The 23,007-nt window shown below is 41.1% G+C and overlaps 2 protein-coding genes across 10 annotated transcripts; one reads left to right on the top strand and one right to left on the bottom strand.

Annotated features, from left to right (window-relative positions):
• Nucleotides 1–567: 567 nt before the first annotated feature.
• Nucleotides 568–11,467, bottom strand: LOC128457490 (uncharacterized). Of its 2 annotated transcripts, none has more exons than XM_053442206.1 (4): nt 11,318–11,467; nt 3,174–3,323; nt 1,327–2,446; nt 568–995 (listed from the first exon to the last, which is right to left on the bottom strand). In XM_053442206.1, the coding sequence occupies exons 2-4, from the start codon at nt 3,319–3,321 to the stop codon at nt 929–931; spliced, it is 1,335 nt and encodes a 444-aa protein (XP_053298181.1). In that variant the 5' UTR covers nt 3,322–3,323; nt 11,318–11,467; the 3' UTR covers nt 568–928. The 2 variants fall into 2 exon arrangements, with proteins under 2 accessions (XP_053298181.1, XP_053298172.1); XM_053442197.1 differs by lacking the exon at nt 11,318–11,467 and adding an exon at nt 3,903–4,015.
• On the top strand, nt 6,410–18,284 carry znf362a (zinc finger protein 362a). 8 transcript variants are annotated; one of them, XM_053442170.1, is made up of 9 exons: nt 6,410–6,749; nt 12,026–12,089; nt 13,404–13,611; nt 14,296–14,421; nt 15,274–15,601; nt 15,852–16,076; nt 16,502–16,580; nt 16,699–16,857; nt 16,956–18,284. In XM_053442170.1, exons 2-9 carry the CDS (start codon nt 12,027–12,029, stop codon nt 17,073–17,075), a joined length of 1,308 nt encoding a protein of 435 aa, XP_053298145.1. In that variant the 5' UTR covers nt 6,410–6,749; nt 12,026; the 3' UTR covers nt 17,076–18,284. The 8 variants fall into 8 exon arrangements, with proteins under 8 accessions (XP_053298145.1, XP_053298114.1, XP_053298128.1 ...); XM_053442139.1 differs by having other exon boundaries at nt 6,411–6,749; nt 13,371–13,611; XM_053442153.1 differs by lacking the exon at nt 6,410–6,749 and adding an exon at nt 6,774–7,016 and having other exon boundaries at nt 13,371–13,611.
• The last annotated feature ends 4,723 nt before the right edge of the window (nt 18,285–23,007 follow it).

The following is a 23,007-nucleotide window of genomic DNA, read 5'->3' on the forward strand; positions in this document are numbered from 1 at the left end:
AGTTCCCTTTCTGAGTTGTTGTTGTTCTTAAAGGAAATGTTTTGGTAATCAGATGTGTCTGTTTTATTCGGTAATAATTCAGACATAAGTAGATATTAGTGAACCATGTGAAGGTGTCACTTTCTTGTAATCAATAGTTTATTCTTGTTGGTATGACATTGTTAGAGGATCATGGATTTTGTAATTTCTAAAACAAAATAAGTCGGTGGCATTCAGATATAAGTTTGAATGAATCAAGTATTCAACAAACCATCAACCCACGGGGTCTTTAACTGCAAATGTTAATAGTAGTTTATCATTATAATTTTTGCCCAGTAGCCTTTTTCCTGGAAGGTCAGCGGTCTCCCTGAAGAATTGGAGAATGAAACTCAAGAACTTTAGATCTGACTAGTTCTGCCTCACAAGATTGAAGATAAGCTTTTCTCTTATCTTTCAGAAATATGACAAATTGCCACAGTTAGGCCTCTCACTGTTATTTGAATGAAACCATTTTAACCACAGACTGATAGATACAGTATGTCACAAAGCTGCTTATTAATCACAGGCCAAAAAGGGAAGACAGGGGAGTCACAAGACACCATTTTATGCACATTTCCTGTATTTATGTACAATATCAATCTGAAAAGGAACTATAGTATCTATGGCTGTCACATTAATCCTGTAAAGATTAAAACATTTCCTTCTGAAAGCAGTGGAGCAGAAATATAAAGTTGCATAAAATGGAACTACTCGACTTCATTGGCTCAAAATTGTACTTTAATAAAAGTATTTAGATACTTTCCACCTCTGAGGAGCAGCAGAGTCCCTTTAAACCAAGAGAGACACAACTATAAAGAAGGAAAACAACATGTGGTTCATCCTCAGATCCCTCAGTATTTATTTATAGGTTGAGTCTTGCAGGGATTATGCGATGCAGCATCAGCACACCTCAGATCAGTACTTTCAGAAACACTGTTTGCCCCTGGATTAGTCGTATTCCACTGGAAAGGCTCAGTCTGTAAAACACAGGGAGATGACAAATCACCGCGGATCTCGAGGCTCTGAATAGTAAAAGTAGACCTTCTAGCCATCTGTTTCAGTCGGGGTTTAGTGTCTCTCTGACAGACACGCCTCAACCTGCCTCCTCAGCACATTTCAGCACTTTCAACATATTATTCCTCACATGTGAATAGCTGCTCAGAAATGCTTATTTACACAATATCCAAACCAGTGTTGACAGGTAGACTCGCGGTCTACTCGGCACACATGCAATATTAATCTGGTGATTCGGTTGCAAAGAGCCTCCTATCGGCAACCGCGTTTCCCTCGCACCGGACTGCTGCTTACACAAACGCTTCATTGGGAGAGGCTGATGTGTCGCTTGGATTTGCTGCAGATGAAACCAGAGATGTGACGCTCAGCTCCAGCAGGGTCTCTATAGTCCTGATCAGAAAAATGTTCACGCCGAGGTTCAGAGGCAGCACAACGATGGAGAGCACACCCACGAACCCTATCATTACATTCACCCACAGGCAGGGAAAACCCCACCGCCGCCACCCAAGCTGGCTGCTGAGCTGTGAGTCCACATGTCCCCCCGTGATAAATGTCAGAGGAACACCTCTCTTTGTCCTCTCGAGCTCATGTCCTCCCCGCTCTGCAGACAAACTACCGGGGGAGATGAGGACAAAGTCTCCATGGTGATGCGCCAACATCTGCTCAATGTTCCAGGAATATGCCCTGTGAACAGTGCAGCTGCTCTCTGTTTTCTCTGGGTCAACACACTTGGCCGACTCTGACGCCGACATCCCACGGTTCACAGGCTTGGTGGGCGCAGAGCGGACTGGAACGAGGCCTTGCCGGCCGCTGTCACTGTTATTGTGGAGCCTGGGTTCCGTTTGATGGGTCTGGATATGTGCAGAGGCCAGGCGTCGCATGTGCAGGCTTGTAGTCAGGAGTAGCAGGAGAAGGGAGAGGAAGGCCATGGCCCAGCAGGGACTCACAGCACTGGGTATGGGACTGAACAGGTTGGGTAAACATCTCATGAGGGAGTCGGTTGTGTGCAAGCAGGCAGCGGCCCACTCATCCTGCAGCTTCCATCGCCACCTGACAGTCAGGGCGACGACTACCCACACTGACAGGCAGCAGAGGTAGCCGGTGACACAAGACCATCCCTCATCTTGGTCCGAACAGTTCCTGTCCTCCCAGTCCTCCTCCTCCTCCTCGGCTACCTCTCCAGTATAACAATGCTCTCCATCAGTGTCCACTGTTTGACTCTTGGCCCCGGGAGCGACGGAGTGAGGCCACAGCCGTCTGCCCAGGGTCTCCACAGCGATCAGAGGTGTGGTCAGGAGTAGCACGGCTCCATACGTGTGGCTGAGGAACAGCAGGAAACGCAGGGCAATGACATCACCAGGTGGGGCTGGGGCCGTCACCCAGGAACCGAAGACACAAAGGAAACTCAGAGACACTGTGAAAAACAAAGTGTCAGCGGGTTAGTCGACTCTGGTTGGACTGGTTTGGAGCAGTGATCACAACCAGGGCTACCTCCTGCTCGAGCTAATTATATAGTTAGCAAGATTATGCAGTAACTACTAAACAGAAGATTTCCACACATTTTAGTGGAAGGATATAACACTGGTCAGGGAAGAACCCTTGGGATTAGGAGGCAAATAAAGAAATTGCCTTTTCACCTCCTGTAACATTGTGAGACAAGGTGTTTTTATCATGTTCTGGGATTTCTCTGAGACTTTTTCATGAATCTTGATGGTAAAAAAATACAACTTCTTTAAGGGACTGACTTTTAAGGGCGTGCAAATTGGTGCAGATGCAAATGAAAATCGACAACTTGTGTGTTTAAATTGACGACTGTTGGGCCTATGTGCTCTCTTGAGTGTCATTGTTTTATTTATATCCTAACATTAAGTGTTAATTAACAACCATTCAGATGAGGTACTTTTAAACAGAAATAGTTGATTAGTATTGCTTAAATTTTACACACAAAACATTGAATTAAATTATGAAATATGATGCATTAGAGTCCCTGAATTCCGATAATGCAGGTGACACTGTTATGGTAAGTAGAGCTACACAGGCTGGAGTTACATGGTATTTACAAATGTACTAATCTGAATAATAAAGCTGTTACTATAAATAGCTAATAATAAATAATAATAATAACAATGACTGATCGTCACCTGCAGCCAGGAAGTCGGTGAAGAGCAGGAGGCAGCAGCAGCAGAAGCTGACATGGCTGTAGGATGTGGTCAACAAGGGCACGAAGAGAAGACTGCAGGCCAGTTTAAATACAAACAACCCCACTGCTCCCTCCAACACACCGTCCATGACTAGAACAAAACAACAAACACAAACACAGGTCAACACGTTGTCCGGAAAACTTGTTCTCTTTGTGTCTCAAGGTGGAGGAGCTCGAGAATGCCAATCTGTAGTTTCTGTGAAGCTCACACAAACTTTTTACCTCATGATTCTAGTTTGAATGTGAGTTTCTGCCTCGTGGTTGCAGATCAATAATTCATTGTACATGAGGAGTGAACCCTGGACTACACAGCTGTTTACAGTTGATCACAAAAAGGAAGAAACTCAGGAATAACAACAGCGTGTCAACTGTCCTCTGTCAACAAATATGATCGTATTTGAAATCAATTAAAACATCATATTTAACAGCATGGATACAAAATTAAACCTCTCGGTAATATGAGCTAGAAAATCTGCAGCTCTAACAAGGCTGTAAACATGTCCACCTCCTGACACTAATACTGAACAATCACTCTGGTTCAACCTGGATAAAACATTTCCTTTTATCTCTATCTCTATGACCATGTGATAGAGATATCACATGGTCATAGAAGACAATTCAAACTACATGTGACAAAATGTCACCTGCAGTGAAGTTCATGAGTTCTTACCTGTGCTGGCAGGAGCCGTCAGAGCAGCATGTCAATATGAGCTTCAGATGTTTCATCCGCTCCCTTCACCCCTCCACCCCACCCCCCTTTGCTCCACCCTCTTGATGGGGGGGGGGGGGGGATAATGACCCTGCCTCCTCCCCCCCTCCTGTGCTCCCTGCACCTGGCCTGTGTGGAAGTGAGAGAACCTGTACACCGCAGAGGGTGTGGCAACGTCTGGGCTCAAGAAAACCAGTCTAACAACAGTGAGAGGTGTGTGTGTGTTGGGGTGTGTGGGTGTGTGTGTGTGTGTGTGTGTGTGTGTGTGTGTCTTAATATTTCTGCGTTACACCCACCTTATGAATCTACTGTATTTATTATTATATTATTTCAAGGGTTAAAGAAAACACACACATTCAGGGTGTTGCTTGACTCGGGATTAGAGAGAAGACAACGCTCCTGTGAAAAACATTCTTTATCTTGATAGTCGATACAGGTTTAATAGTTTAATTAATTAATTTAAAGACACATGACTAATTTGTGGTTTTCAGTGTTTTAATTAACTTCAGATCCTGTTATAATGTTGCCTGTGCATCATATACTTGTCAACAACACTTGTTAACTTGATCCTTCAGTATTAGCCAATGTGCAGTATTTGGACAGGTCCTCTTCAACATGGGACATTATTTATTCATATTGTTCTCCTGGGCTCATTAACTCTGATCCTGACTACATCTAGATACATTGGTTTTAATGCCAGGTCCCAGCCCTTTTTCTGTATGACTGGAGCTCAAACCGTTTTATCACAGAGAATGAGTTGCAAAAAAAAAATATATTGAACTATGAATTACTCTTTTTAATTTTAGGGTTTCCAAACATTACTCTCAGTCTCTAATAAGTTAATTTTCGATCAATTTCCAAAAGTCTTAAGATAATACTCATTTTCGATCAGATGATGTGATGTGATGAAAAGCTCTAGAAAGGCAAATCAATTCACATTAAGGAACTGCACTTCTAATGTCATGGGTACATAATCAAATAATCAACTAGATATATTTTTTAAGGTGGATACAACTACATAAATTCAGCATAAGAATCAAGAAACTTTTAATTTAAATGACATTAGAAAACATGAAAACACTTGGCTCAGGTCAATTGTAAGGAGGAGAACTGTTCGGAGGAAGCAGCGCACCAAGCTCTGCTTTATCTCTCAGATTATTGTTCGTCATCACATTTGGGTGATTTTGCATCCGTGTGACTCGGATTAACTTCAAAAACTGTATATGAGATGGAGTTCTGTGGAGTTTTGCATTTTGTATGAATATTTTACCACAGTTATTTGTATATGTCTTTGGTTGTGTATGTGCGTGAAAAAAACATGAGTATTGCATTGAGTGCAAACATTAAGTAATATTGAAAATTCAAATCTATTGGTGTTGTTGACAAGAATGTGTCGAGATATAATCAAATATATTTACTTAGCTCTCGTAGAGGAACTCAGGTTTTTAATCAGCAAATATCTGTGCTTTCACAATTAAATAAACTTGAAGTATTAAAACTACTTGAACAATACTCAGAAGTAAGAACGTAAAGTAGGAAAGTCAATGTGGTATTTTCACTTTTGAGTACATGTCAATGTATTTGTACTTTAACTTGAGTGAAAGCAGGGCCGGGTCTAGACAGGCATGTATGAGGGGGCAGCCACAAATCTTGAGGGGGCATTGTGCCTAACCCTAACCCTATTTAGTTTGAGGGGGCACAACATTTATTTGAGGGGGCCAGGCCCCCTCTTGCCCCTGCCTAGACCCGGCCCTGAGTGAAAGTATTTGCTTTCAAAAGTAAAAGTACATTTAAAAGCAAGTTGTATTAGGTTACCGTCAATTTAAAAGCAAGTACTTAATGATTTCTATTACAAGTCAATGTGGAACTTTGACTTTAATACATTTCGGTAATCTATTTGTACTTTCACTTAAGTAGAATGTTTGAGTACCGCCTGCAAAAAATACACACAATATGATGAGTGTGTTGCGTTTTCGCGCCACAAAAAGATGTAAAGTAAAATCTGTCAAATTGTTTCCACCTCGTAAATACAATTTCGAATAGGTCTGAAATGCAGATCTTTTTTTATCCTCAGCGCCATGTGTGTCTGGTATCACGTGTAAAGGAACAGTCCACCATGTTTTCTGCTGTGGCTGAAGCTGTGGCAGCAGTGCCATCTCCTGCTGAGCTCAGCACAGAGCACGTTATCATCCTGCTGCTGCTGCTGAGCGGATTACTCTTCATATCTACTGTACACCAGGGTCGTGACCTGGCTGTGACACGCGCAGCTTGTGCACAGAGCTTGGATTAGATGACACCTGTGATACATCATATTAATACACTCATTCTGGACCTTGCCCCCCCATCTATCTCTCTCTCTCTCTCTCTCTCTCTCTCTCTCTCTGTATGCTGTGCTGTCTGTTCATGTTTATCACCAGTGATAATGAGTGAGCCTCGCACATGCAATAATATTAAAACTGCCACTTTAGCCGGAGAACCGTGCGTAGCCATGAACTTCCCCAGGCACATGCACGGATTCCTGTGCCGTGGCAGCAGCAGCAGCAGCTGCACGGACACATGCCGCCGCCGCAGCAGCAGCAGCAGCAGTGTTCAAATCAGACCGAAAAACCACGAAATGGGTTAAAAACCCCTCGGCTTCATTTCTGGTGTTGTTGTGCTGAACAATTCCTCGCCTGCAGCACCCAGAAGTGAACAGCAGGCGACCCGGAAGGTTTGAAGTCCGACTGAGAGAGAGCGAGCAGAGAGAAAACACTAAATCCATAATAACAATACAAAAAAAAAGAAATATCCCTCCTCTCGCTGCTTCAGGTATGTTGCTCCTTCTTCCTCCTCTCTCTCTCTCTCTGTCTCTCCTTTTCTTCTCCCCCTCTCCCTCTCTCGCTCTCTCTCCGGGGTCGACGTTTCTATTTTTTTTTTAAGTCATGCAAAAGTTGCGTTTAAAAACAGCAGCATTTGGAAGGATTCTGGTTCCTTTTCTACCGTGCAGCGAATCAAGGCTTCCATTACGCGCGGGGATTAACGTCGACGTCTGGGTTTGTGTGTCTCGGAGGCTGCGGAGCATTCAGCAGAGGCTTGGTGATTGTTGTAGGAAGTGTCAGGTTTTTTTTTCCTTCTCCCTCTCCTCTCTCCTCCTCCAGCCGGGCTATTCAAACCTGCATATCAAAGTAAACAATCATTCGCAGGCTTTAATGCAAATATGCCTCGTCCATCCAGGGCGCGTCGCGGCGGCGCTGGAGCCACACGTGGAGAATGTATCTGCTTATAATATTCAGATCTGCAGAATATGGCGTCCGGTGCTTATAAAAATAAGACTGGGGCTGCCATTTTTGTTTTCCTTTTGTCTGAAATTTTTTAATAAACTGTCTGAGAATGTGGGAGAGGCAGGCAGGCGGACAGGAGGAGCGAGGCGCTGCGGAGGATCGTTTCTCTCCGTGGAGGAGATGTTGTGTGTTCGCTTTTCAACCTTCTCCGGGTTTTTTTCTTCTTAAGATTGTAAGAGATCGGCTCCTGCTTCCTTCGGGGGAATGAGGAATAATTCAGGTACAAAGATGGAGAAAAAAAACTTGATCCTAACTTTTCAGGTTTTTTTCAGAGATGGAGGAGTAGGCCTGGATCTCTCCAGACTCCTGTTGTGTTGACTAGTGATGCTTGTTGCAGCTGAGATATTAAGATTTTAAATAGTTCTGTGATAACACTTGACCCTGACTAACTACTAACCATCTGTAGCATTATTATAACAGACAGAGATAGATCCAACCATTCATCAAGTAATAGCATGTAGCTTTGGCTGGTTTATAGTATCTCAGTACTACTGTCGGGTTCCCTTTATAAGAGTTCATAAGATAGTATAAGTATAAATACGATTTGTTTGTGTTTCCAGGATGTGGCTTATTTTGTGGCTTTCTATTTGTTAATGATTCATCTTACAAACCATTTCCAAAGGGAGTCATATTCATACGATATAATACGATATGATACAATTTGATTCAATAGAATACTATGGGATTCAATGTGGTACGATATACGTACAATCTGATACAATAAGATTTGATACAATGTGATACTATGGGATTCAATGTGGTACGATATACGTACAATCTGATACAATAAGATATGATACAATGTGATACGATTATCTATAGTTCTAAAACTAAAAGATACATAAAAACGGTCTCCCTACTGAATCTTTATTAACTCGGCTACACATCGGTGGTCGGTTTCTAGCCTAATTTGGAACCGTGCAGCGGCTGACACAATCATAATCTCCAATTAAACCACATTTAAATCTGCTTTTGTGCCTTTTTTTGGTGCCTTATTTTTCTCCATCAAAACCCATAATTATTTCCTGGGAAAAATCCTGGATTCATCCATTTATCTATAACCGCACCAAACTTTAATGGCCCCTACCACATCCTTCCACCAAAGTTTCGTGGTTCAATCAGGTTGTTTTTGTGCTTTCTTGCTTAGAAACAAACAAACGCACAACAGGAAACATATGTATAAAATACCATGTCTCCTGGCACAAGTAAAGGAGCTTAAACCTTCCTCTACATCAACAGTATCTGCAAAAAAAGAACCAGCTGATTGTAAGGATTGTAACATGGGAAATAGTGTATGTACCACCATACATGGTTGTGTAGGGAACCCTGTTGCAACCATTAAGTGTTTTCTAGGTGAAGTGTGGCATTTTTAAAAGTGACACAGGAGATGTCCTGCAGCAGTCAGACTCCTGAGCCTGCTCCCCAGAGTCACAAAGCCTCCAGGAAGTGAAACTGATCCACACTGGCATCATTAGAGAAATATTCGGAGGGCTTTACTGTACGCTTGTACCCCTGGACGTATCGTTTTTGTTTGTCTTGGCCCGCAGACGTGGACTGTGTTATGCCTGTGCTAAGCCAAACAGACTTCGGAATGGTGAAGTACGCCAAAGCACGCAATGCAAAATGTTTAAAGAAGAAAAAAAAAAAAGAACCTCATACAGGGTTGAAAAGAGAAGCGATGGGAAATAAAGGGCTTCAGATCGCACCAGGAGCAGCAAGCAGCTCTCTCTGCCTGAACATTGAAAAGGCGTCTTTCTATGTGGTCAGTAGAAAAGCCACTGGATCAAGCATTGATCTTTAAAGATGAAATATGTAGCAATTCTTTATTTTAAAAGTCTAAAATGACTAGACCTATGTTATATATATTGTTGACATCTGTACCTAAATTATCTAAAAATGTTTCAACAAGGTTCAAACCCCTGCAGAGAAGTTCTAAATTTATTTCAAGGTAACAGGACCTTTCGTTTTGGCTGCTTTTTAATTGCATCATATCCAGTTTACCTGTTGCTTTGCCTGCTTTAACTTCCAGGCACACAAAGGAGAGACACAGGAATAACACACTTTCATCCATTTAGCTTGTCTGCTGTTTTTTCCTCAATTGTTTGTATTGGTCACTCATAATGAAATATGTTTATTCATTTTCGCCACACATTACACAACTCCCAACTTACATACAACAACTCCCATGATCCTAAACTGCTTCACAACATCATCAAACTATGGCGTTTTTTCCTGGGTTTCTTATTTAGTTTTTAGTAAAAGACCCCATGCAGGGGAAGCTACATACAGTGCCTTGCATAAGTATTCACCCCCCTTGGACTTTTTCCCATTATGTACTGTTACTAACTGGAATTCAAATAGACTTAAATAAACTTTTTCCCGTTTGATCAACAAAACATGCATAGTACTTTGGAGGTGCAAAATAAATTTTATTGTGACACAAACAATAATGAGAACAAAAAAGTTGACATCTGTTGGGTGCATAAGTATTCACCCCCCTGTGTCAATACTTGGTAGAACCCCCTTTCGCTGCAATTACAGCTGCAAGTCTTTTGGGGTATGTCTCTACCAGCTTTGCACATCTAGAGATGGAAAGGTTTGTCCATTCTTCTTGGCAAAAAAGATGAAGCTCAGTCAGATTGGATGGAGACCGTCTGTGAACCGCAATCTTCAAGTCTTGCCATAGATTCTCTATTGGATTGAGGTCTGGGCTTTGACTGGGCCATTTTAAGACATTAACATTCTTTAATCCAAACCATTCCTTTGTAGCTCTGGCTGTATGTTTAGGGTCATTGTCCTGCTGGAAGATGAACCTCCGCCCCAGTCTCAAGTCTTTTGCAGACTGCATCAGATTTTCTTCAAGGATTTCCCTGTATTTGGCTCCATCCATCTTTTCCTCTATTCTGACCAGTTTCCCTGTACCTGCTGAAGAGAAGTATCCCCACAGCATGATGCTACCACCACCATGTTTCACTGTTGGGATGGTGTGCTCAGGGTGATGGGCAGTGTTGGGTTTTCGCCACACATAGTGTTTTGCATTGAGGCCAAAAAGTTCCATTTTGGTCTCATCTGACCAGAGCACCTTCTTCCACATGTTTGCTGTGTCTCCCACATGGCTTCTGGCAAACTCCAAACGGGATTTTTTATGGATCCCTTTCAACAATGGCTTTCTTCTTGCCACTCTTCCATAAAGGCCAGATTTGTGGAGTAGACGACTAATAGTTGTCCTGTGGACAGATTCTCCCACCTCAGCTGTGGATCTCTGCAACTTTTCCAGAGTAACCATGGGCCTCCTGGTGGCTTCTCTGATTAATTTTCTCCTTGTCCGACTCTTCAGTTTGGGTGGACGGCCTCCTCTTGGTAGGTTTGCGGTTGTGCCATATTCTTTCCATTTTCTTATGATGGATTTTATGGTGCTCAGAGAGATGTTCAAAGCTCTGGATATTTTTTTATAACCTAACCCTGCTTCATATTTCTCCACAACTTTATCCCTGACCTGTTTGGTGAGCTCCTTGGTCTTCATGATGCTGTTTGTTCAGTAATGATCTCCAACAAACTCTGAGTCCGTCACAGAACAGGTGTATTTATACTGAGATTAAATTGCAGACAGGTGGACCCTATTTACTAATTATGTGACTTGCAAATGTGACTTGTGAATGCAATTGGTCGCACCAGATCTTTGTTAGGGGTTTCACAGTAAAGGGGGTGAATACATATGCACTCAACACTTTTCAGATTTTTATTTGTAAATAATTGTGAAATCCATGTAATATTTCCCCCCACTTCCAAATGATGCACTATTTTGTGTTGGTCCATTAAATAAACTCACGATGAAATACATTTTAATCTGTGGTTATACCATGACAAAATGTAGAAAAGTCCAAAGGGGGTGAATACTTATGCAAGGCACTGTATTGTACGTTAAAAAGAGAATCATGCTTTTATTTTGCAATCACATCCCCAGATATTAGAAAACGCTCTCACCAACAGATGTGGTTTCACTGCAACCCTGTCTAAGTTATTCAATATTCACCTTTTTTAGTTGGATTAACTGACCTCTGAACTCTTGAGACGTCACTCAGGTCTTTTCTTGCACTCTGAGGTGAGACTGTATTTCTCCATCGGACTCTCGCGTTACCAGCTAGTTTGCGTGTGTCGAGGAGGAGGAGTTGACCAACCGCCACAGATTAGCCTCTGCCACATCAATTTAACACTTCTGTTTTCTCTGATAACCATTGTGAAGAGTCCGCCAACTAGCTGTGGTGACCTCGTGATGGCCTGCCTCAGACAACACGGGGAGAGAAAAAGCCCGCTGGACTCTGCATCACCGAAATGTCCTATAAAAAAAACGTTCCTGCTGACATCACTGAACATCTTGAAGAAAGCATGAGGACACTACATCTCTTCTTGCACTTTTTGGCAAGGAGGAGAACCAATACAGAATGTCTTTGAAAATGCACCATCACAAGACCGGGACCAGCTCTCCCAAATAATCACATCAAACAGTCAGCTGCTGCCTGGGCGAAGAGCCACTGACACAAGTTTCCAACCCCTGTTTGCTACACTGACAGTAGGGCGACACATAAACATTCAACCTGAGGTGAAACAGAAAGGCGATGGGACGCAAGATGAGAGGGATGTTAGGAAAAAAATACATTTTGCTTCACAAGCTTATACTTTCAAACTTTCCTCAATGCGCTGTTTTAAATGGAGAGGCTGAGTGGTGCGCTGATTCTTTTTTTGTTGTCTGCTCCGTCATTTCAGGATGGCTGAACCTCGCTTTAATAATCCGTATTTCTGGCCTCCACCCACCGCGATGTCTGGCCAGGTGAGTGATTCTGCTTTCCACACTTATTTGTCAACACACTTAAAAAAAGATGTTTATGTAATTAAAAGTCATTGCACCATTTGCAAATGTTTATAGCAGTAGTTTGACATTTTAGGGAGATATGCTCATCTGCATTTTGGTCAATGGTTGTGTTAAAAGTTTGATTCCACTGTGATGTTTTTACAGGTTTTCTGATAACAAGAAATAGTCGGTTACATAACCACCTGTAGCACTGCAAGCTGTTTCCTCCAGTCTTTATGCTAAGCTAAGCTAATTGGCTGGTGGCTACATATTTACAATACTGATGTGACAGTGGTGTTGATCTTCTGATCTATCTCTCAGCAGGAAAGCAAATATGTTGACATTTTTTTGTATGCTGCTTTCTTGGCCAGGCTTCCCTTGGAAAAGAGGTCATTGTATCTCAATGGGACCGACCTGGTTAAATAAAGGCAAATAAAATAACAAAAGTATTACACAAAGGATTAAAGTATCTAATGGCAATGAGTAGAGCAATAGTTCCCCTATCTACAATCAAGCTGCAGCAAATTTCACACACTCACAGATTTCCGTCCCTTAAATATACTTGATCAGTACCCATGATTGAATACCATAAAAAACTGTTAACATAAAAAACAAAATGCAGATCTCATAATGTTACAGAAAGCGAAAACTGATTTGTCTCCTGATCCGCAACAAAGTTTGATTGGTTCTTCCCTGACCCATAACACATCCCTCCACCAAGTTTGGTACAAATAGGCTCAGTGGATTTTGTAAAATTTTGTCCACAAACAAACAAACAAACAAAAGTACAGTGATAAAATATAACATCCTTGGCGGAGGTAATATTGTCATATCTTCCTATCCTTATAGTGGTTCACTATTTGGGGGTTGAGAACAGATAAAGGATATATTAATGACCACATTAGATGATTAAAGAGATACGTTAAAAGGAAAGAAATCCGAGTTAAACAAATGTCATTTTGAAATATTGATAGATTCCTTTTAGGCTTCAAGTGATATGCTGTATGCTGTGAAATTCCCTTTAAACAAATTATTCACCTGATTCACTCGAGTAGAAATTAATTGATTTTAAAGAGTCACAAGCCGAAAAGGTTGTGAACCACTGGTGCACTTATTGTTGAACCTCAGAGACATTCAGGGCGAGTTGTAGCGACAATGTCAGGTGTCCACCATTAGAGGGAACCATCGTGTCATTAACCGACACTGACTGAACTGACGATGGCTGTTTTCTTGTCACAAACGCTGTTTCCTGGTTGTCAGCTGGATAACCTAGTCTTGATCAATAAAATCAAGGAGCAGCTGATGGCAGAGAAGATCAGACCGCCACATCTTCCCGCTGCCTCAGCACCTTCCCAGCAGCCCCAGCTGACTCCCTCCAGTCAGGTAGAAAGTGGCCAGCACGGGATGTCCAAAGCCCAGCAGATGCAAGTTCTCCAGAGCCACGGCATATCTCAGCCCGACATCGCCCTGCACGCCCGTCCGACCTCCAGCTCAGTCACAGGTACTCAAACTGTGACCACTGTTTTTAACATGGACTGTAGATAAAGATGGACAAAACGTCTCCACCTCCTCCCACTATTCAGGAAAAAAGCCAAAATATCCTGCATACAAAAGCTGCCATCTTGCACATTTGGAGCTACAATCTGTACGGTAGCCTTCAGGGGATGGAGCTGTGGCATTGAGGTTCCGCCTACATACGCTTTTTACCAATCAAGAGTCAGTATCAACTGTCAATCATGACGAATCACAAAGCGAATTAAAGCCAAACTTACCAGAAAACCCATCATTTGAACAATTATCAGTGTGATGAGAATTACCTCAAATGACAGAAAACATCTATGGGAAAAATAAGATTGACCTACCTATACTGCAACCAGCCACAAGGGGGTTTTCAAGACGTTTTGGATCCACTTTTTGGGATCCACCATCTTTATGTTCAGTCTATGGTTTTTACTGGTATGCATGAAATAAAGTAAAGACAGAATGATTATCACAGTTAATAATACTGAACATCTTATCTTTGATGCTTTGTTAATGGTAGACTATGGAACAAATCTGGTAAACGCAGACATATCTTCTTCATACCCATGCTGGGAGAATTCAGTCACATAAGTTGTTTAATATTTTATGTATTTGTTTTTGTGTGGTTATCTCTAAACAAGCATCTTTGGATTATCTCTACCAGGTCGTATTCTGGGGGACGTAAACTTGAATCTGGACGATAAGGCAGCTATAAAAGCCAGAGGATTATGGGAAGACTGGCATCTGCGCCAACTCATTGATCATCCATCCAGGACAAACCACGTCTCAGGTAACCACACTGCTCTCAGCGTGGGGGGGGGGGGGGGGTCGGTGGGTTTGCATGTCATTAATCATCTGCCTGATTAGTTTAGCTACAGCTGAAGGTTCAGGACGTTACTCACACTTCTATAGAGATCACTCTTTGTGGGTTTTTACGTATTTTAACAGCTCAGACTATTTTCTTTATTTCTCAATTTCAGATGTTTTACCTTTGAACACTTTTAAACACTACAATCGAGGTGTCAGATAAAGTAAAATACTAATCGCAATTAACTTTGAATGCCAGAAATATGAATACTTATATTATAGGAGTATAATGTTTGGTGGAGACCGACAAGTGCCAGGCAGTAAAACTGATTTGCAGTTTGCATTATCTGTTAGTCGGGTCATGTTCGAGGGAATTTTAACTGATAAACACTGATAACAGTTTCTCAAGGTGAAGTATTTATTTAGTCTGTTCCATTTGATGTATATGCAGACAGGCTCTGTTAAAGAATTAAAATAGAGTGAATTTATTAATTAAGATGCCGATTCAGATGGATTATCAGGTAAATTAATACTGTATATAATGACACTGAAACACAGAACAACCTATTACAGGTATTTTTATACAGTATATCAGTGTTTTTCTATGAGGATCCACATTAGCATTTAAAAGCATCATTCCGGTAAATGTTTCTAACGGTAACTACATATCTTTCTACATATACAAATAATCTTTTTAGGCACATTCAGTAAATCAAAATGAATCTAACATTTTCTCCTTGATATTCTTATATTTCTTAATTATGTCATTTGAATATTAATTTTTGGTGAGAAGGTTTTACAATCATGTCCATCTCTTCATTTTTGCACCCGTCAGGTGTCGCGCTGGCGTCCAGAACAGGCAACCTCAACACCTCAGAAATCATCACCCCCACTACGCCCACTTCAAGCAGCCACAGTCGGCTGTGCGGAGCGCCGACCCCTCACCTCATCTCAGGGTTAGCTAGTGGCCACATGATGGAGCTTGGGAAAAACAACGGGGGTCTTGTAGGACTCCTCGGGCCCCCTCCAAAAGAGGAGCGAGGCCGCAAGAGGATCAAGGCAGAGAACGGGTCTTCGCTGTTGGTGGTGCCCTACCCGATCCTCGCCTCGGGCAACGACCAAGCCTGTGTCACCATCACTGCCAAAGAGGGAAAGACCTACAGGTGGGGCAAGATGCTTTTTTTATGCAGCTGCCTTATATGGTAACCACTGCACCAATGTGCAAAGAGGAAGGAAATACAAACCTTTAAAGACTTAATCCAATAAAACGGTCAAAGTCAAAGTGTTTCGTGAGCCACACTGCAATTGGATTTGTATGAATGCATGAATCACACTGTATAGCCCTGATCCACTTGTCTGTCTGCACTTTGTTAATGTATGTCTCCGCTCTCTGCCACTGTTTCCTTGTTGCAGGTGTAAAATGTGTCCTCTGACTTTCTTCTCCAAGTCAGACATGCAGATTCACTCTAAATCACACACAGAGGCAAAGGCTCACAAGTGTCCTCACTGCACCAAGACCTTTGCGAACATGTCCTACCTGGCCCAGCACCTGCGCATACACCTGGGTGTCAAACCTTACCGCTGTTCCTACTGTGAGAAATGTTTCCGCCAGCTTTCCCACCTGCAGCAGCACACCAGGTCAGACGTTGGAACAAATCGTTGTTGCATAAAATCTCCATAAAAATAATGAGCCCAGGGGGATCCAGATGATTCATCTTATTTACTTTCCTTTTTTTTTCCTCTGTACATTTTCTTCTGTATATGTCCCAGAGCCTTTTCAGAAGTTTGATAACTGCTAAACATTTCTCCCATTGCTTCATTTAAACTGAGTTTTTTTTAGCATATTACATGTTGTAATTAAACATGTTATTCATATTTTAAAAAGTTTTAAACATATTACAAACGTTGAAAATATTTAAAAAAGGTAGGGTTACAGGTCTGTTTACTTGTGTTTGCTCAGCCACAGAAAGCTCTGATGTACAAATGAGGTATACCTCAATTGTATATCAGAGCTTACAAAGTCCTTTAAGCCCCCTGCCTAACCTGTTCTTGTTCCTGTTCAGGATCCACACAGGCGACCGACCATACAAATGTGCCCATGTGGGATGTGAAAAAGCTTTTACTCAGCTCTCTAATCTGCAGGTAACATTAAGTACTTTTCTCCTTCAGCTGTTTTACCACCAATGGCTTGAATGAAGTATGTGAGGGAATAACTGTCACAACGCCTAACCCTGTGTGTTCTCTGTTGTTCCTGCTGAAGTCTCACCAGAGGCAGCACAACAAAGACAAACCTTTCAAATGCTCCAACTGTTACCGTGCCTATTCAGACTCTGCCTCGCTGCAGATCCACATGTCTGCACACGCCATCAAAAATGCCAAGGCCTACTGCTGCAGCATGTGTGGCAGGGCATACACCTCCGTGAGTTGCCCATCCAAATCCAGCTTGCTTTTACGATATGGAGTTATTGCAGCAGCGACGCTCAAAAGTGTGATTATCCTCTTGTTTTTCTTCTCCAGGAGACGTATCTCATGAAGCACCTGGCTAAGCATACAGTGGTGGAACATGTGATGTCCCATCACTCGCCTCACCACAGGACAGAGTCTCCCAACCTCCCTATACGGATATCCCTCATCTGATCTCCTCTCACGTCTCCTTCCTGAGATATGTCAGCATTCCTCTGACGGACTTGAACCCATGAGTGGGTTCTAAAAATGTGCCAGATTGTACTCATATCTTGTGAAGAGGTGCTCTTTTAATGAGCGTGTCCTCCTTTCCTTTCTTGCTGACCAGATAGTATTATTGGGGACATCCAAAGATGACTTCTCAGCACTTTCGGGCCTGGAAACGACAGGCCCAAAATGTCTTTTTCTATATGATAGTAAAGTGGTTTTGCTCTTGGCAGCTACATGGAAAATCTTTTTTAACTTTCTGCGTTATAACAGATCACTTTGTCTTTTTTATATGGCCCTTTATTTTCTTTACCCAAGTCTTAACAAAAAAATAAAAAAAGGTATTTGCAGCAGAAATAGTCTTCCGTTAGCCCGGTGACCAAGTGAACAGAAAGATGAATGCTTATACGATGGATTTGTTATTGTGCCACTTGTCCACTTCTGTCAATGTTTCAATACCTCACAATCACGTGGCCATAATAAACACATAAATGACATGTTAACGTTTATTTTCAGTAATTTTCACACTGGTTTCATCTTTACCAGGAAGTGCGACCCGTAAATGAGGTGGATGGATGTTTTTATTAGCATGTATAATCGTCAGTGTTAGAAGAAAATGCTAAAGGAAGACACAAGTATTCAGTTTAATATGACTGAGTGAAAAATGAAATAAAATAGAAGCACATTTATAAATGTTTTCATGTAAGACACCGAAAGCTAAATTAGATCAATATTAATAAGTTAAATTCTCGATTAAAAATCAGGCAAAACTCCTGATTTTTAACAATTTAATTTCCCAACAATGAATGATGCACTTACACTACTTCTGTTTACTTTGTATTTATTTGGATATGCAAATAAATAAATGTGGTTTTAAGTTACCACCACTCTGCTGCTGCCTCATGAATAAGCATCTATAATGAGGTACCTCTCTGGGGTCTTCAGCTATAATGTTTAATGGCGGCATCAACCCTGTTTGAATAATATTGTTGTTGTTTTATGAACAAACACGTTGCCATTTTGTGCATTTAAGCCTTAACTTTGTTACAACTCTAGGATCCACTCATTTGTTTTATCATTTTACATTTGCCTTTTATATCATAGCATGATATACACTGTAAATGAACTATATTAACTGTCAGCCCGTTTTATAATAAATCATTCCAAAAGAACAGGTATTGGTGCAAGTCTTTCTTCAGTTTTCCTGGCTGCACACAAACAAAAAACCAACTTGACGAAAACAAGTCACTTTCGGTGTTTTGAAGTTGGAAAAATGAATGATGTAAACAAGCATTTAAACTACACCTTTTGACACTTCTTTGTGATATCTATGATAATGAATAGCATTAAAAGGAAACAGGTGTAACATGCATATACATAATTCTAAATGTTTGCATAATGTGTATAAACCAGAGTTACTGGACTGCAGTTGTGTGCCTCTGCCAACCAGTGCAGTTTCCGTGTAAATATTTCGTCACACTTTTTTTCCCCAGATTCATAAAAGGTCACTGTGACCTTTGACCACTGAAACATAATCACTCTATCTAAAAATCTTAGTCCAAGTGACAACTGATCAAAAGATGAAGAAATTCTCTCATCACTCATTGAAATATCCCGTTCAAGACCTATTCGACCCATGTAATTGAATCAGTTAATCAGTGAGTCCAAGTAAATTGTAGCAGATGTAGTGAAATTCCCTACAGGCAGTCATAATATGTCACAATAACAGGGCTGTGAGGTTACTGTGACCTTGACCTTTGACCTTCAAGCACCAAAATCTCATCAGTTCATCTTTGATTCCAAGTGAATGTGTTTGTACCAAACTTAAAGGAACAGTTCACCCAATAATAAAAATCCACTCATTATTTACCCTACACTATCTATCCCGATGGAGGTGTGGGTGACATTTTTGAGCCAACAAAACTCTTTTGGAGTTTCAGGGGTAATCAGCGCTTCAGCCAAATCCAATACAGTTGAAATACATGGTGACTCATCTTCAAACCTAGAAGATGTGGTGTCATCAAGTCTCTGTGGATTTGGCTGCAATGCTGCAAATATAACATCCAGCTTGTAACCACACATCCAAATGAGCACAAATCCGAAAACACTGCACATTTACAGGAATTGAAAACTACTAACATATAAAAAAAACTTTTATCTAATTAGAACCGATCGATTGATGTGTTTTAGCTCTTTCATTACAAATTATAATTCGCATCCCTGCTGGTGTTTTTGCTAACCAGTGTTGCCATGTGGTTGTTTGATATTCAAGCAGCCGATGGTTTCCATTAGCTTCCACTCAGCAGACTCCTGAAACTTGCTTCAGATATATAATTCATAACCATTATGTGGCAACATAGTGTCGACTTTTTTGATTATAAAAAACTGCACTTGCAATGCATTACCAAGGAAATAGATTGATAGTTGTTGAAATTAGGAAGCTGATGTTCAATGTCTACGTATTGAAACTGTATGCAATATGAAAAATATAATGAAATATGAAAATCTACAGAATACTCTGAACACTGTCAGCAGTGAAACATGTAAAAGCAAATTGGATTTGAGGTGCTAAAACTTGCAAAATGGTTCAATACTTTAGGCAGGGCCGGCCCTAGCACATTTGGCGCTCTAGGCAAGCTTCACTCCTGGCGCCGCCCCCCCCCCCCCCCCCCCCACCACGAAATTATTTCTTTCTTTGTCGAAGTTGCTTGGACACACACACTCTAACCATAAGCCTCAATCTGCTAGCATGTTCTGACAACACCAAGGAGGTTCGTACCTCGATTTTTGCCTCATTTTACCCTAATGTTAGATTAATTTTTTTATGTCAAAGTATTGGTTGGAGATATATGTTACGGGTCCCAAAATTGATACCACAGCAACAAAGTATATCTGTAGAATACAGCATGAATGCAGCAGCAGTAACGACAGAAAGCCTTCAGTTCCTCATCCAGACTGCATCTTATTCAAATTAAACACAATTTAAAGTACAAGCATTTCTTTGAGTGTAACTGCATTTTAAAGTGCATAAAACATACATTCAATTATTATGATGTCTCTTTCCTCCAAACATCTTAATATACATTATCACTCATAAAGAAATATAAAAATTTACAATACAGACCTATTGAACATTAGCTTATAACTGGTCTTTATAAGGCACAATAACCATACATTAATTACAGAGTCTGTGTGTGTTGGAGCTGAACTACACACTGTAAAGTAAACAATATACTATCGAGACCCGCCTGCAAGACGACGTGCAGGTAAAATAAACACCTTTACAAGCGAATGTAGCCCCGCCCACCTAGTGCGCGAGTGTTTCCCCTCACTGCCCAGCGGAGTTTCTAAGTTTTACCCAGGGGCGTCGTTAGGCCTGTTTTAGGGGGGCTGAAGCCCCCCTAAAATGTTCTTCAGCCCCCCGAAATAATTATTGTGATTTTTTTTTTTTTAAATTAAACTATTGTTTTACACATGGACAAGTTATTTATAACTCTAACATGCTACATATGTGAGTGCGTTTCTGGTTTGTATGCTTTCTCCCCCTTCAAATTACAATCCAATGGCCTCTCATCATACTTAACAATAAAAGATCGGCCACTAGGACCTTGGGGAGTCTGCATCGCTGCTGCGCTGGCTTTCTCACTCTGCCAAGTAACGTCTCTCATCAAGACAGCAGGATTACAGCCAAGGAGTTTAGCTCATAGTAAATGATGCACGGAGTGAAATTGTAAGTACAGGTCAGTGTTAATTTCGTTGACGAAGACGATGACGAAATATATTCGTTAACGACCTTTTTTCCATGACGAAGACGAGACGAAGACGTAACGAAAACGAATCTTTGAAAATAAAAACTATGACGAAATCTATTTTAATTTTCGTTGACGAGACGAGACGAGACGAAAATGTTGGTGGTTGACTAAGTCACAATAATTTTTAAAACATCATCGTATCAGGCCGTCATGAAGTATCAGGAGCGGGGGAGTGAATCTGTGTGTGTGTGTGTGTATGTGTGTGCCTGTGCGCTCCCAGATAGCGCTCCGGTCCGTAGCTCCGCCCCCCGCCTCGCGCACTCGCTCAGAGAGACACAGTGAAAGCAGAGCGCGTTCTCGTGGAGCAGCCTCTCAGTGACCGACTGCTTCTTAACTATGGAAACAGTGAAAACCAGAGTTTCTATGGTCTCAGCTGCTCAGAGATCAGCGCAGCAGCTTCTTCATCAGAGCAGAAGCTGAAGTTGGTTTGTACCGATGTTCAGTTTCTGTGTCCGGCTCCAGTCTGACCTGCTCTCCCTTTTTGTTTTCACATTTAAAATTAAATATATATATTTTTAAGCTATTAGGCTGCAGCTATATGTTTGTATAGAAAAGGAGTTTAATGTGGCTATTAAATGTGACTAAAACTAGACTAAAATGGAATTAGTTTTCGTCGACTAAAACTAGACTAAAATGGAATTTGTTTTCGTCGACTAAAACTAGACTAAAACTAAGAAGGATTAAAATGACTAAAAGGTGACTAAAACTAATATGCATTTTCGTCAAAAGACTAAGACTAAGACTAAATCAAAAATAGCTGCCAAAATTAACACTGGTACAGGTAGTTACAGAATGTGTCTATCTGTAGTTGTTAACGATTGCCACCTGCTTAAATTTAGGTTTACTTGAGGCAAATGAAAGGGAATATTGTAATGAGCTATGTTAACACTAAGCTAGCTAGCTAGCTATTTTTTTTAGAAAATGTCTCCAGTGAGCAAGAGTGTGAACGAGCAAATTTGAAATGTAAGAAATAACTATCGACAGCTCTATCTCTAGTATTTTAAAACAATAATATCAGTGCCTATAGAATGTTTTTGTTTATAATCAGTTCATATTTGTGTTGTCAAATTTCACAATGACCCTGAAATTCTGTCTCTTCTGTTATCTTATACTGAATGAATGCAAGCAAAGATACAGAGAAAAATCACACTCTTTCTGATTGAACCAATCTATGAACTGTATGAAACATGGATATATTACAAATTGATTATATAAATTAAATCATTTTACATTGACTTCAGTACCATGAACATGTCTTCTGATCTGATATTGACCTCAACCATAAATACATTTAAATAAATGTGTATATATACAGTAAATATATAAATGATAATGACTTGTGTGTGTGTGTGTGTGTGCGTGCATGTGTGTGTATGCGTGTGTGTGTGTGTGTGTGTGTGTGCATGTGTGTGTGTGCGTGAGTGTGTGTGCGTGTCAGATGGGCGTGGTCAGTGTGATGGGTGGGCCCTCAGATGAGATGATAGTATTATTATTGTATTGTTGTCATAATTAATATATAGATTTGACCAAATGTAAAAAAGTTAAGAAACATTGTTTGTCTATGCTCTGCTGTGTTCGTATGAATAGTAGCAAACTAAATGAATCCAAGCAGTCAACATAGGCCCTGAGGCGAGCGCGCCGTTTCTTGACCTCCTTCGTTATGACATCATCTTTGTCTTTCAGGTGGTTTTCCAGCTGCTCCACCTTCTCCTTCAGAGCCTGGATCTTATTCCCCTTCTCCGTCTCCATCTCCCTCTCGGTCTCAGTCTCAGTCTCAGTCTCAATCTTAATCTCCTTCTCCTTCTCCTTCTCCTTCTCTTTCTCCTCCTCCTTCTCCTTCTCCACTGCCATCTTCATGTCACTATCTCTGTCCTTAAGCTGGTTTTCCAGCCGCCACACCTCCTCCTTAAGAACCAAAATGTTCCTGTTGGCTCGGAGGATTTCGACATTGTAGATCGTCACAAGTTTCTCCTTCTCCTTCTCCTTCTTCTTGTCCTCCTCCTTCTCCTTCTCCTTCTCCTTCTCCTTCTCCTTCCCCTTCTCCTTCTCTTTCTCCTTCTCTTTTTCCTTCTCTTTCTCCTTCTGTT

The sequence above is a fragment of the Pleuronectes platessa genome, chromosome 2 (genome assembly GCF_947347685.1).
Source record: "Pleuronectes platessa chromosome 2, fPlePla1.1, whole genome shotgun sequence".
Classification (NCBI taxonomy): domain Eukaryota; kingdom Metazoa; phylum Chordata; class Actinopteri; order Pleuronectiformes; family Pleuronectidae; genus Pleuronectes; species Pleuronectes platessa.